General features: G+C 32.0%; 4 protein-coding genes across 4 annotated transcripts in view; 2 read left to right on the top strand and 2 right to left on the bottom strand.

Moving 5' to 3' along the window:
- Window positions 1-14,235, top strand: part of LOC111427490 (transcription factor B4) — a 57,994-nt gene that overhangs the window by 36,516 nt on the left and 7,243 nt on the right. The window lies entirely within an intron of this gene.
- LOC111427264 (PR domain zinc finger protein 10-like) lies at window positions 1,733-8,161 on the bottom strand. The gene is made up of 5 exons (XM_023062303.2): window positions 8,108-8,161; window positions 7,729-7,895; window positions 6,353-7,668; window positions 2,113-3,443; window positions 1,733-2,055 (listed from the first exon to the last, which is right to left on the bottom strand). The coding sequence occupies exons 2-5, from the start codon at window positions 7,843-7,845 to the stop codon at window positions 2,036-2,038; spliced, it is 2,784 nt and encodes a 927-aa protein (XP_022918071.2). The 5' UTR covers window positions 7,846-7,895; window positions 8,108-8,161; the 3' UTR covers window positions 1,733-2,035.
- LOC111427126 (pre-mRNA-splicing factor ISY1 homolog) lies at window positions 8,313-9,925 on the top strand. Its single transcript, XM_023062115.2, has 6 exons — window positions 8,313-8,402; window positions 8,475-8,497; window positions 8,551-8,918; window positions 9,362-9,511; window positions 9,562-9,671; window positions 9,728-9,925. The coding sequence occupies exons 1-6, from the start codon at window positions 8,400-8,402 to the stop codon at window positions 9,878-9,880; spliced, it is 807 nt and encodes a 268-aa protein (XP_022917883.1). The 5' UTR covers window positions 8,313-8,399; the 3' UTR covers window positions 9,881-9,925.
- On the bottom strand, window positions 9,922-14,221 carry LOC111427124 (importin-13-like protein cdm). The gene is made up of 13 exons (XM_023062113.2): window positions 13,976-14,221; window positions 13,732-13,899; window positions 13,525-13,677; window positions 13,350-13,468; window positions 13,158-13,295; window positions 12,914-13,109; window positions 12,643-12,855; window positions 11,619-12,590; window positions 11,431-11,568; window positions 11,137-11,371; window positions 10,927-11,079; window positions 10,073-10,247; window positions 9,922-10,006 (listed from the first exon to the last, which is right to left on the bottom strand). Exons 1-13 carry the CDS (start codon window positions 14,126-14,128, stop codon window positions 9,922-9,924), a joined length of 2,898 nt encoding a protein of 965 aa, XP_022917881.1. The 5' UTR covers window positions 14,129-14,221.

Below are 14,235 nucleotides of genomic sequence, written 5' to 3'. Positions count from 1 at the left end.
TTACCCTACTTAAAATCAAATCACTACATATCTTTTTCTTCTAAGGAAATTTTACATAAAAATTCTTAAACATTATTAATTATTACACATTTTTTAATTCATCTTTTTAATTATTCGAGATTATATTTTTTAATTTAAAATAAAAAGCCAATTGATAGAGGCACTTAACTTTTCTATAAACAAGTTAAATCCAATTATTTCCAATAATAAAATAGTAAGACGACTAAATCCGAATTATTCTAGGTTTTGTGTTAGTTGTAGTGATAGTGTATAACTAGAACTAACACTAGATCTAGAACTAGATACTTTTTAGTTCCAGGTCTAGTGTTAGTTCAATAAAAATATGCAATAAAATAATATCTTATGCTAACTACGCTACTTACCACTGTCTCTAGAACTAAAATTACACCTAAAAGTAGAAATATTCAGGTTTAGCTGTTTTAAGAGACGCACGGCTAAACGGAATGTTTTTAGTTCTAGTGCTAGTGTAGTCTACTTTTATTTGTTATTTAACGCTAGATACTTGTATATTTTTATTGTGCTATAAGGGACACTGAGACTTTTTTTTTGACTATGTAGACTTTTTTGAATTAAAGATATGATTATGTTTTGTATTCCCCTTGATTAATAATAACTTATACAGTTTTTATGTACAATATAGAAATAATATGGATTTCTTACACGTTTTGTTAAAAAATTTCATTGAATTACATTTAGGGAGCTGGGATATTATCATTTTCCGGGCTGTATCTAGACTTTATTGTATCAATTGAAAGAGTTATCCATGTTGCAAGAATAATGATCAAATAAAAACCATATAAAAACTTCTAACTTGCGTTTATTAATATAAAGTCGTACTAGTTTCGGGTTACCCCATCATCAGCGACAAAGTCAATGAAGCTATAAAAGATAAAGAGAAAGATAAGAGAAGCTATCCAGATTTCCAGTCTGCACCTTTTATAGCTTCATTGACTTTGTCGCTGATGATGGGGTAACCCGAAACTAGTACGACTTTATATTAATAAATGCAAGTTAGAAGTTTTTATATGGTTTTTATTTATTGTATCACTCTACCAGTTGGCGCGTTTATTATGTTGTTGAAATTCCATGGCACAGAACCACACAAATTGTTTTTTTTTTTTTATTGTTTTTCGATTTGATAAAAATCCTCAATATAGATACTCGGGTTGTCACAGTTCCGATACTTCCGCTTTAAATATTGTACTTGGACTAAGATTTAAATTGGACGGAAGTCGGTATTGTAATAAAGGCAACAAAATGTTTACCACCGTTCTTTTAGAAGAAGCTAATGCAGTGCCCAAGGGCTTAGGACCTCTTCTTCAAAATTTTGGTTGCTCGCTTTCTTTTGCGATTTTTAAAAGAAATCAATATTTATAAGCTTAAAATCTTTATTGTAAAACGCATTTTTTATTTAAATTAATAAATTAAGTTTTGAATTTTGACACTCTTAACTTTACACATAACCTACAATTTTTTACCCTACTTAAAATCAAATCACTACATATCTTTTTCTTCTAAGGAAGCTTTACATAAAAATTCCTAAACATTATTAATTATTACACATTTTTTTAATTCATCTTTTTAGTTATTCGAGATTATATTTTTTAATTTAAAATAAAAACCCAATTGATAGAGGCACTTAACTTTTCTATAAACAAGTTAAATCCAATTATTTCCAATAATAAAATACATAATTTTCTTTTTTCCTTCCTTAAAAACTATAATATGTTAGTAGAAAACAAACGCTTTTGTTCTAAATGTGAACAATTTTTTTTTATACACATTAACAATCAAATCCAAATGTAATCAAAGAAAATTGTCGATCGAAACGACTTGAAACAGCAAATCGTAAGAAGAAAACCGTCCGGGTTCATCCCACGGTACATAAAACCAAAAACTTGATTTGTCAGAAATTATTATTGTTATTTAACCCGTATGTTCGGGTTTAAACCCTTTTTTTAATTAAAACAAAGGGTTTTCACAAATTACCACAATATTTTCTTATAATTATATTTCAACGTGGTGGTACCATATCTAAAATAAACCATAAATAAATTAATTGAGATTTATTTAGGTCTAAATTTAACTTACTGTTTGTAGTAGTCAATAGTCGATACAACCTCGAATCCGATTCCCCTTGTGGAAACTCCTCAATTGACACTAATTGATAATCAGCACCAAGATGTGTTAAAATCTCATCGTCAAGAACTTTCTCGACTTCCCCTTCATCGTTTCGAATCTCTTTCGATTCATTTTGTGCTACATTTTGTATTAAATCTAGATGTTTCTTTCGTAAATGTTGCAACAACTTTGCCTTACTAGCATATTGTTTATAACAAAACTCGCAAGAATGAGGGTGAGTTGTTACACTACCCACTGTTTGTGAAAAAGTGGGATTTGGTAAATCTGCTGTAGATGAATGAGTTTTATTGCTTAAAGGTAAAGCAGCACCAGGATGATTTTTCAAGATATGAGCTTTCCTTTTGCTCGAACTTTTATAAACTTTATCGCAGTATTGACAAAAATAATCTCTTGTGGCTCTTAAAATTGGGAGATTTAATTCAGGTACAGAATTTGGACTAATATCCGGATGTCGTTTTGCCAAATGATTAACTAACATTCCACGTCGCTTAAATCCAACCATACAAGTGTGACATTTGTAAATAAATCGGTGATAATCGGTTGGTTCAACTTTTGGAACGAATTTTGGGGCTGCATTTTCCCGCTCCTCCGAGTGTATCCGTTGACAGTGTTCTTTTAATTTATCTTTACGTTTAAAATGCTTTCCACATTCAGCACAACCAAATTCTCGATGATCTGAATGTTTCAATAGATGCATGCGTAATTTATCGAGCGTTGGAAAATGTTTCGAACACTGCTGACACGCATGCTTGCGTTCACAATGCAAAGCTCTAATATGTTTCCTGATAATACTGTATTTAGTAAATAATTTTTGACAATGCGGACAAGTGTATTGACCATCAATACAATGCTGTTTAACATGCAACTTTAATTGTAACACATAAACAAACGTCTCCTTACAAATTGGACACTCAAACTGTTTTCTACCAACAATATGAGTTTTTAAATGATACGCTAACGCGCTGTTATTAATAAAACGCCGACTGCATTTATCGCATTGCAAAGGTTTCGATTCTTCGGATCCATGAACCAACATGTGTTTTTGACGCCGTTCGATTGTGGCAAAACTTTTGCTACAAAGCACGCAATCAAACGATTTTTTACCGCTTTTCTTTGATGTTGCGTGTTTCATGTTTAAGTGGTAATCAAGTTGGGATACTGAACCGAACGACATTCCGCAAACCTCGCAAATATGATTGTTTTGTAAATGTTGGGAGGAATGGGTTTTTAATGCATCTTCTGTTTCGAAAATTAATTTACATTGGCGACACTTGAAAGATCTAAAAATAATACCAAAATTAATTAATTAATATTACCCATTAACACATGATGTTATTTTTTTGATCAAAAACAACTTTTTATATATGTATATCAAAACAGAATTGTTGGAAAAAAAATATTTTTTGCAACACATTTCTTAAAAGGGTACACTTAATCATATTTGCGTTAATGAAAATTTATTATAACAGAAATACAACAATTTAAAAACATGTAATTAATTACAAAAAAATGTTAAGGAATAATAAATATAACTTTTAGTATTATTTTGTATGATAACGTTCAAAACAGTATTTAGAGCGCTGATTCTGAGCGCTATGTATTGGCGAAATGAAGAACAGTTTATATTATTAGGTTATCCAACAAAAATGAAAAGATTGGCCAGTACCACTTTCTAAGCCTCATTCGCGCTCTATATACTGCAGCATGTTCATCTAATTTATCCACCCCACCCATTCCTTTATGTATAACTTGTTACCATTTCTGGCTGCTCTATGAGTCTATAAAACCTACTTTCTTTGCACCACCGTGTCCTACAGGATACAGATTTTTCCTTGAAAGTTGGTAACCATGGTAACCACTCTGCTTACCACTCTATCTTAACCCACTCTGTTATCTTTTCATTGAACAAGTAATACTTAATTTCTGCATGATTTATTCCAAAACATCGTATTGGTGAAAAAACATTTTTCTGGTCGATTTGGGCGTATTGTACCTATTGCACATATTTTCTTCTCCTGCAGATAACAAAGTAAACCAACGCTGGTAAAATAATTATCAAAATAGATCCCATTTCCTCCAATTCCAGCTTTATTTATTAGGTCTAAAATGACATTTCCTCTAAGTCCAAACTTATTTTCATTTCTTTTAGTACCACTTTTTATATATAGAAAATCAAAAAATAATTTAAAATAATCCAATGGATCTTCTGCTTGGTCGGCTTCTTTGGAATGTTTCCTGACTGAGACATTGCAAAAATACAATGGAGTGGTATCGTCACGCCATTTGCTCTTCTTTTGCCGCTTTTGATGATTTTGATGTTGAAGAGGAAGCCTTCATCAAAATCGTCATCAGATCCATGAAACCCAACATCATATTTTTGCTTTAGGATGCCTTTCGATAACACCTACATGTTCATCATCCGATTTATCACTATCCACATCCGTTTTGGCTCCCTGGTCATCAGGTAGCGTAATCTATATGTTTATATGATCATTATCCTTGTCGATGTAGTCTAACAATAAGCGCTCATCTAAACACAATACGTATATAATTCTTAACAGTTCGTATCGCATGGAGTGCTTTTTAGGGGCGGTATAGAAAGCACCGTGTTATGACTTTAAACAGTTCACGTGCGGTTATTATAAACATTTTTATCAGAAAAATCGCTTCAGAATAATGTATCATTTCACCGTATAATGCTCTGAGCTGGAAGATACGGGACACCTGTATAACACTACTTGAGATATCAACCGTTTTGTAGTATATGCAGTTCATAAAATATGTAGTCTATACAGAGTGATTCACATAAGAACCGACACAGAGCAGGGACATGTAGAGGACAATAAATTACGATAATTTAACGCAACTTATCTCTACACTAAGTTGTACCCCTGAGGAGTTATAAGCCTTCAAAGTTGGGTCTTAAATTGTTAAAACATTGAATATCTTCGTAATACATTAAGCTAGAAAAACCAAATTTGGTATACGTTATGAGTGTACCAAAGGTATTAATTGGTAGCAAATTGAACTCAATGGAAGCATTTCAAAGGGTTGATGGTAGCCTAAATTTTGAGATTTTTTTAGCCTTTTGGCGGATGGGTTTTGGTGATGTACTTCGAGCTCAAGGTTTGTATATAAGAGGTTGTCTAGGTTTATACGCAACCATACTGCGCATTTACGTCATTGGCTACAAATAATAATTCGGGAAATAATTCCAATTTTTAAAATAATGGAATTGAATTAATTTAATATACTTATGTATTTAGTGTGGTATATAATTAACAGCGGTAGCAAAACGGAAAACAATTCAACTTAATTTTTGAGGGAAACTAAAGTAGTAATTGATTTATGTTACACTAGAGAAGACACTTCAACTCTCGCTAAACATGACTCTGAGATTGTGCCCACAAACTAAAGTATTGCACCATAGGAACTTAGACAACCTTTAATATATACACCTTGCTTCGCGCTGGCATCAATGTGGTAGTCCAAATGTGCTCCTTGGAACTGTACACGTTATTAACAAAAAAAAAGCGAGGGTTTAAAGGGTTTGGATTGCATGTAGAAATAAGCTAGATGCGTTTAGTCCTTTAATTAGAGAATTATACCATGAAGATCAGGAAGCATTTTTTAATCATTTAAGAATGATTGAAGAGAGTTTCATGTTTTTGTTGAGGGAAGTATCCTCTAAAATACAAAAACAACTAAAAACTGTAAGCAAGTTTAAGCAACTTAATATTTTTGGCCTCTGGGGATTCTTTTACATCCTTGTAATATATGTTTGCCAGAATTAGGAACTATTTTCTTCATAATTTCAACAATCCTTCTGACAACTTCATTTTATGCCAGTCGGTCCTGAAATTGTGGAATTTTCAGATTCCACAAACAAGGATATTGTTTAGACGTTTCTAGAAATAGTACTGTTTGTTCTCATGTCCTTTTTTTGGACGGTTTATTACCGGATTTGTTCATTTTAGCGTCAACTTTATTGGCGCTATGATTATTGGTACCAATTTATTGGCGCCAGTGGTTTTTTGCTATTTCCACATGCAAATTAACTGTCGCTAGTAATACATTAGCTTTAAATATAATTTTGACGTCCAGTTTTAAGGGACATTACACATTAATGGGTTAATTAAAAAAAAAAAGATTTTTGTAATTTATGTCAATATCTAACTAAAATATTTACCTTACTATATTATGTTTTTCTTTATCATCAACCTTGACACCATCACTACAACCCAAAACATCTTTTTCTTTCTTCTGAACAATTTTTTTCCGTTTCTTTTTAATTTTAATATCAACTTTATCATCATGCACATCTAAATGATTCTGTAAAAGTTCCGAAGAAGTAAACTTTTCTGTACACTCATAACAGGGCCATAAATTCGTCTCATCGACCGTTTGTGGTAAAACCTTCAAATTGTATTTTCGCGCATACGATTTACTATAACCAACTCTCAACTCGTGTTTAGGTAAAATTGGGTCGTAATTAACGAAATATAACAAAGATTCGTTCTCGACGAGAACCAAGTTTTGTTCTTTAAATGTTACAGCCGGTCGAACAAACCGCATCCAATTCGAATTGTTTTCATCAGAAACGTCAATTTTTAGAACTTGATTTAGTTGATTTTGAACGAAAAATTCTATTCCGCAATCGCTAATGTTGTTTGATTCGATGTATGTCCCCTCTAAAGGACCAAATTGGGTTAATTTAGGAATGGTTTTTTTAGCAAAAACGCCGACTTCGGTTTCGGAAATGTTTTGGATGATTAAATATGGTTCTGGGAGGGTGGCCCAAGCTCGCGTTGGAACTGGTTTATCTGAAATTGGGCGCACGCAACATAACATTTCTTGTTCTGGATCGGGACAACAATCGGTTCTTCTTAAGAATCTTCTACATTCATCGTCATTTTTAATTTTATCTAATTCATCTGAATCATCTATTTTGTTTCCATTTTTATTAACCTTAACTAAACCGTTCAATAATTGAGTCGGTTCAACTACAATTTCAGAAAATTGTGATTTTAAAACGTTATCATCTAAAGCTAAAAGCTCAGAATCTAATAAAGTATCAGGCGCTAAATTTTCTAATAAATGTTGATCATCAGCTAAACATCTTTCTACTAAATACTCTTTAGTAACTGTGTATTGGATCCCTGTGTTCTGATCTGTTATTAATAACTCAACTTCTTGTTCATTTCCAACATCTTCCACTACAGTCTGCGCATCAGGATCATCAACAGATTCATTTATGAGTAATTCAGTTTCAACAAGAGGAATAGAACAAGGTATAGAAAGAATTTCTTGAGATTCATTGTTAGTAACCAAAACTATTGGGTTATTATAAGATATGGAATTTTCCGAGCTATAAACTGGGCTGTATTGCGCCACTGAACACATATTTGGATCCAATGGGCTAACATGCTGATCAAATTCTGTGAAATTTTGTTGAACTTCGCTTTCTGAGTCCACTTTAAATTCGTTATCTTTAACATAACTAACCTAATTAGTAAAAAAAAAACGTTTACATTAATTGTATGATTAATAAACAGTAAAACTTACGATATACAAGACATTTTGATTGTTGGCATCTTGCGAACTCCAAGATGTATCCAAAGACATACCATTTACTGCCAAAGAAACGGCTTCACGTCCGGGTCCATCAATAACGCTTTCCATTTCAGTATCTTATCCGCTATCAACTATCCGTAGGAGACATTACATTGAACCTGAGGACATTTAACACTTTTTAAGTATTACTTGGACCACTTGGTGGAGGTCTTTTCATTTCAACTCGATAAACGTCAAGATTCAAATTGATTTCGACAAATTGAGGACTTTTTTTATGCACTATATAAATTTAATTAATCGGAACATTTTATTTCCTATTTTGATTGATAAACACAATTAATAATTAAGTAATTTATTGTGGAAGACTCACCTTTCGGCGGCCATTGTTATTCAAAGGTGATAACAACACAACGGCGCCAAATTTAAAATTATTTATAATTAATTAACTTGTTTTATTTTTTATTTCACATTTTCATAATTAATTTATAATCCCTTACAATATTAATGTTGTTAATTGTAATCTTATTTCTAACTATTATTATTTCATTAATACCAAGATATGTAACAGCGCCATCTTTCAATGTTTTCAAGAAACATAAAATTTTCGATGTTTCAGGTTATGTTTAGTACAAATTCGAAAATTATTAGCTAACTAATTCACAATGGTAAGTATCTCATAAACATCATTAACCCACAAAAACATTAATATCGACTCTTTTTCTTTTTTAAAAATTTAGGCTAGGAACGCTGAAAAGGCAATGTAAGTATTCTAACCTCAAAAATAAGCTTTTTTTAATCTATACCCCATTTTAGGACAACTTTGGCTCGTTGGCGAGCAGCTCAACTGGGTGAAAATGAAAAGCACAAGAAACGAAGACCATATCTAGCTTCTGAATGTAAAAGTTTATACGCTTGTGAGAAATGGCGTATGCAAATAATCAGGGAAATAGCGAAAAAGGTGGCTCAAATTCAAAATGCCGGGTTAGGCGAATTTCGTATTCGCGATTTAAACGATGAGATTAATAAGTTGTTGCGGGAAAAACGACACTGGGAGGCGCAAATTAAAGAATTGGGGGGTCCTGATTATCAAAGGGTAGGCCCGAGAATGTTGGATCACGAAGGAAAAGAAGTACCTGGAAATCGTGGGTACAAATATTTTGGAGCGGCTAAGGAATTACCAGGTGAACAAAACAATTTTATGAGATGAATGTAAAATATATTGACAAGGACAATAAGTTACAACAACTACAAATCCATTTTGTTATGTAAATGTACAGCATTTTTGTAAAGTTATACATCTTTATATTTTTTAAATTCTTTGGAGGGATACCATTATTTTTTTTCACTAACTTAAACAGAATTAATCTTTATACATCTCATTAAAAAAGATTTAAGCTGAGTTATAATCGAATTAATATGAAATAAAAAGAAATTTTTGATTTACTTTGAGCGCTATAAAGGTTTAAAAAGTTTTTAAAGAGTCACTTAAAAATCGTACATTCCTTTTTAAATTGAACAATTCTATGTAATCGAATAATTCTATTTAAATTGTATCTATTCTGAGTTTATTTTAGTTTTAGTCTTAATGTAGTGAAACTAGTTAAATAATTGTTCCTTGTTTTAGGTGTTCGAGAGCTGTTTGAGCAGGAACCCCCGCCACCGCCAAGGAAGACGCGTGCCGAAATGATGAAGGACATCGACGCTGACTATTACGGCTACATGGACGACGACGACGGGATTCTAATACCTTTAGAGATGAACGCTGAGAAAATTTGTATGTTTGATATGATTAAAATTTCCGCAAAATTTAATAATTATTTTTAGCTATTCAAAAAACCGTGTCGGAATGGAAAGAAAATAAAGATAAACGAATGGAACAAGGAAATGATGAGGAGTCTAGTGAAGAAGAAGAGGATATTTATGCTGTTTCAAAAGTAAGATGTAATTCTAATATAAAAGTGGAGTTTAATATAAAACTTTTTTTTAATAGTCTGATGATGAAATGGATACTTCTGATTGGGATGGAAAACAACGTTTTACTGCACATGTTCCAGTTCCGACTCAACAAGAAGTGGAACAAGCGTTACTTAAGAGACGGAAACAAGAATTAATGGAAAAATACGGGGCGCAAGACAGTTTATAATTATAATACCTTACCTTTACAAAATAAAGCTGTTCGTTTTTTTAATTTCCAACTTTTAAAATTCCCCTACATAAGAGCATAAATTCTGTTACAATTTCGCACAGTTTTCGTTTATTCGCTTTTTCTCTAAAAATGCAACATAAATTTTTTTTTAATCTTAAAAGAAATTTGTTTTTTTTTTTGTTTTTATACCTTAACACTGACTTGATAAACGCTTCTTTCTGGTCCATGGTTACTCGAGGAGAAGGAAAACCCTCCTGAGGCAATAACGTGTGCAACCAACGAGCAAGGTTATCACAGTACTTCTTATTCAATACTAAAATGAGGTCGGTAAGTACGTCCGAACAAGTTCGAGGAGCAGCCCCACCTAAAATAAGACACCAAAAATATAATATTAAATTTTCATTAGAAAAGATTCGTTCAGGTCAAAGGTTTGGAACAGAGATTATTTAACATTTGTTAACAACAAAGCAACCCTTCTAACTTCTCTCTAGAATTCCCAGTCCTCGCAAACCTTCCACATTTTCTCTTAATCTTTGTCAGTATCAGAGCTACTTGCAGTAAAATGTAAAAAATGTACTTTTTTACTTTAAGTAGTTTACTGCCAAATTGTAAGTACTTAATACTTGTATTTTCAGTATTTAGCTTAAAATGTACTGAATACTTGTTACTTGTTTGACATAAGTAGTACTTAAAGAACTATTTGTTTACTCCAAGTAGTTTATCTACTTCCAGTACTTTCAATAGTAAGTAAAATAACAATTTTTTAAAGTTTTCTTATACCTAACATTTATCATCATATGTATATTAGTTATATACTTAAAAGTGATAGTTTATACTTTATCATTAACCATTTACTACATAGTGTTCGATTAATTCCTGATTCCTATCCCATCTCTTTACTATTTCAAAATTTAAATTATGCAAAACCACGTCAACCTCGTCGTCCAACGCTGTTCTGACCGTCCTATAGTCCTTCATCCTCCTCTAGCAAACCTTACCTCCTGATGTGATTCCTTAATGAATTAATAAAAATGTTTTCTTACCAATATTGATTAGAATTGCTAAAACTAGTGACTGGCCGTATGTTTGCACAACAACCGCTTGATTTGATTCACGACTTTGCGTTATAAAGTGAACTAGGAACCCTGAGCATACTTTTGTGGCGTTCAGTTCGGGCATACTGAGGCACATCACAGCTAAAAAATTTTTACAACATAGTCAATCCAATAAGTGAATAAAAAATTCTTACAAACCACATTGAAAAAGAGCGGTAACGTCAATACCACTTTCAGACTGGACAAGTAAAGGAACCTTTTTGTATACTTGCATCAACATTCGAAAAAAAGCTTCTATCACATCAACCTTCTCAGATAATCGATTATTGTTGGTTAATTGAGCGCACATTTGTAGGGTTATATTACACAGTTCTTTTAAAAGTTGTTGCATTAATGGAACATATTTTCTATCAGGACCAAATAAAAACATTACCTAATAAAAGAATTCAAGTTATTAATAAATTTATTTATATTAATCATAAAAATACTTACAGTCTTGGATAATTCTAAAACACTAACTTGAGGAATTTCTCTATAAATATTCACAATTAACTGCAATATATCATTCAGTAAGGGTTTGCAGCCTTCCAATAAAGTGCTTACGACATGTTTTAATAATCCACACAAAACCTACATACAAAAAAATTTTAAATTTCATCACTAATAAAAATAATTTTTACCTCAATAACTTCAGTATTTGTGCTATATTTAGTTCCAATCATACTATACAACCCCATCGTGTTTTGTACAACCAATAATAAAGGTTGTTCTGCACCCTCTGAAGTTGTTTCGACGTGTAAGGTGGCAAATAACGAACTAATCACTTTTAAACGAGTCACCAAAATCGTAGCTGTCGAAGAATGTGGCTCATTATTAACCAACGATTGTATCTCTTCAAATGATGGTGATAAAATCACATTGAGATATTGCATAATGTTGTTTACTGGTAAAATACTCAATATTCTACCAACGCTGTACATCAGTCTCGTTCGTTCGGGTAAACGTAATTGACCACTTTGTAAAACAGTTTGACATGTACCCAGTATGTGTTCCGCGTATGGATGTAAATATTTTTGACAATTCAATGTTAAATCTTTTAAAGCCATTGTAGCACTTAAAGAGACCTCAGTGTTTGATAATCCTGATACCACTAATGGAATTACATTTCCCAACATTTCTGGGTGATTGGTTAACCACTCAGAATATGCCCCAACCACTTCTAGTGAACTCGATAACACTTTGAAATGGAGGTCAGAATATGGAACTTCTTTTAAAGTGCCCATTAATTTTGGCAAGAAGAGATTTTCCATTTCAATACATTCAGCAACAGCCCCAAAAGCATGCAGACAACTTTCAACAATATTCCAATACTCTCTTGATACAGAACATTTTACCAACGCCTCGTCTAATTTAGAATTTAAAATATCGAGCATTTCTATATTTAAAACATTGTAACAGTACATGTACGTGTCAGCTATATCCTGTCGGTAACAACGAAAGGTTTCTCTATCCTCTGCAGACCAAGATGGGTTATCATCGGATGACGGGAACATCGCTTTTCGAAGCATTATACAAACCAATTCGCGATAATAAGGTTTTATTAAAAGTAAAAGTTCAGCACATTCAGCTGTTCCTAATGCTAAAATATCATCCTTAAACAAAAAGAATAGTCAAATTGGATTACATGTAAAAGTTAACAATTACTTGTAACGTATACCAAACAGCAAAAGTTATAGAACTACTGATTTCATCAACAGGATAAGATCCAGGGAGATCAGAACATTTTAATAAACAAGTTAAAAGATCTTCTGTTATTTTACATTCCGGAGTATTTCTATTTCTTAAACAACTAATAAATATTTTTGAGTGTCCCTCAGCAATTGCAGTTAGTAATAAATAAATCGTAGCTAAAATATCCTAAAATAAAATAACCCAAATTTTATTTGACATTACAATAAAGTGAGGTTAAATTTACTTTATTTGGGTCCAAAGCGTTTCTTTCAGCTTCTAAAATCTTACTAAACTTTTCCATCATATCTGCAGTGTGTTTAATAATATGATTTTTATATTTATGTGTATGTGGGTGTTGTATTATTGTTGTTAAAGTTTCTAAAGCAACTTCCGCAAGTTCCATTTCTTCTGAACTCATACCTTCTGGGTCAGATCTATGCCTGAAGATAACTTTAATATTTAATTTAATAAATCATTGAGTATCTTACCAATAAACAAAACAAGTTAAATCTATTAATAATTCCATCACATGGCTACAATTTTCAATATTAATCCCACCAATTTGTATCCAAGCACAAGCACATCTCACTGCATTTAAATATGTTGTCAAATTTGAAATATCAAAGCTAAAAACTCAATGAATTTTATATTTGCATTTTAATATAGGTTTTGTTACTTACTTTACATTCGGAATTGGCTTTAAACACATTTCAACCACTTTTAAGATGTCTTTTGACACATTTAATAAAGCTGTATTTACTCTATTTTTTTGGCTGGTGGCTAAAGCTGTACTTTGAAACTAAAATTTCCACGAAAATATTTGATTCTTATCACATTAATTACAATTTAATATACCTCTTCTGGAATAACAGTTAAAATCTCCAGTAATATCCAAATAACTCTTTCAGGTTCAACATTGGGTAAATGCTGAGGTTGAAACCCAGCGACAAGTTCCTCAAAAGCTTTTGGCCAATGTGCTGGGACAGTATGAATGATATAAGCGGATAACTACAAAACAAAATCTTAAAAACACCAAAAACGCTATATCAAAAATTATTTTACAGCTATACATAATCGATTGAGTACGATTTTAGGACCCATCGCAAAGCTAATGATTGAATCCAGTATTTTTTTCTTGAGAATCTCATAATGATCTTGTGGCACTTCGTTCCAATTCTTCAAAATTTTGGTGTGTAAAGTTGTAGCACCAAAAAATTGTACTTCAGAGCCCTACAAAAAAGTGAGGTTAGGAACTTTGAAATAATCTTTGAGGGAAAATAAACGATTAAATGGATTAGAATCTTACTCTTTGAGGGTGGAGTAAATCCCAAACAAAACTCCAAGCTTGTGGGGAATGTTGTGCCTCTGTTAACCACTGATGAGCCTCTGCTTGTTGACATGCTTCTGTTCTATAAAATAATAATACTGCCTTTTCCAAGTTTTCTGCTGTGTATTCCATTATTGTTTTGTGTATGCGACGGGCCGGCCAGACGTATTACGTATTATTGTTACATACAAATAATATTGTTGTAAACTACATCGTAATTAAAAAAAATATGTCGATAA

This window comes from Onthophagus taurus, chromosome 2 (assembly GCF_036711975.1).
Source record: "Onthophagus taurus isolate NC chromosome 2, IU_Otau_3.0, whole genome shotgun sequence".
Taxonomy (NCBI): Eukaryota; Metazoa; Arthropoda; class Insecta; order Coleoptera; family Scarabaeidae; genus Onthophagus; species Onthophagus taurus.
Note: the sequence above shows the minus strand (reverse complement) of the source record. Positions and strands in the feature narration are given on the sequence as shown.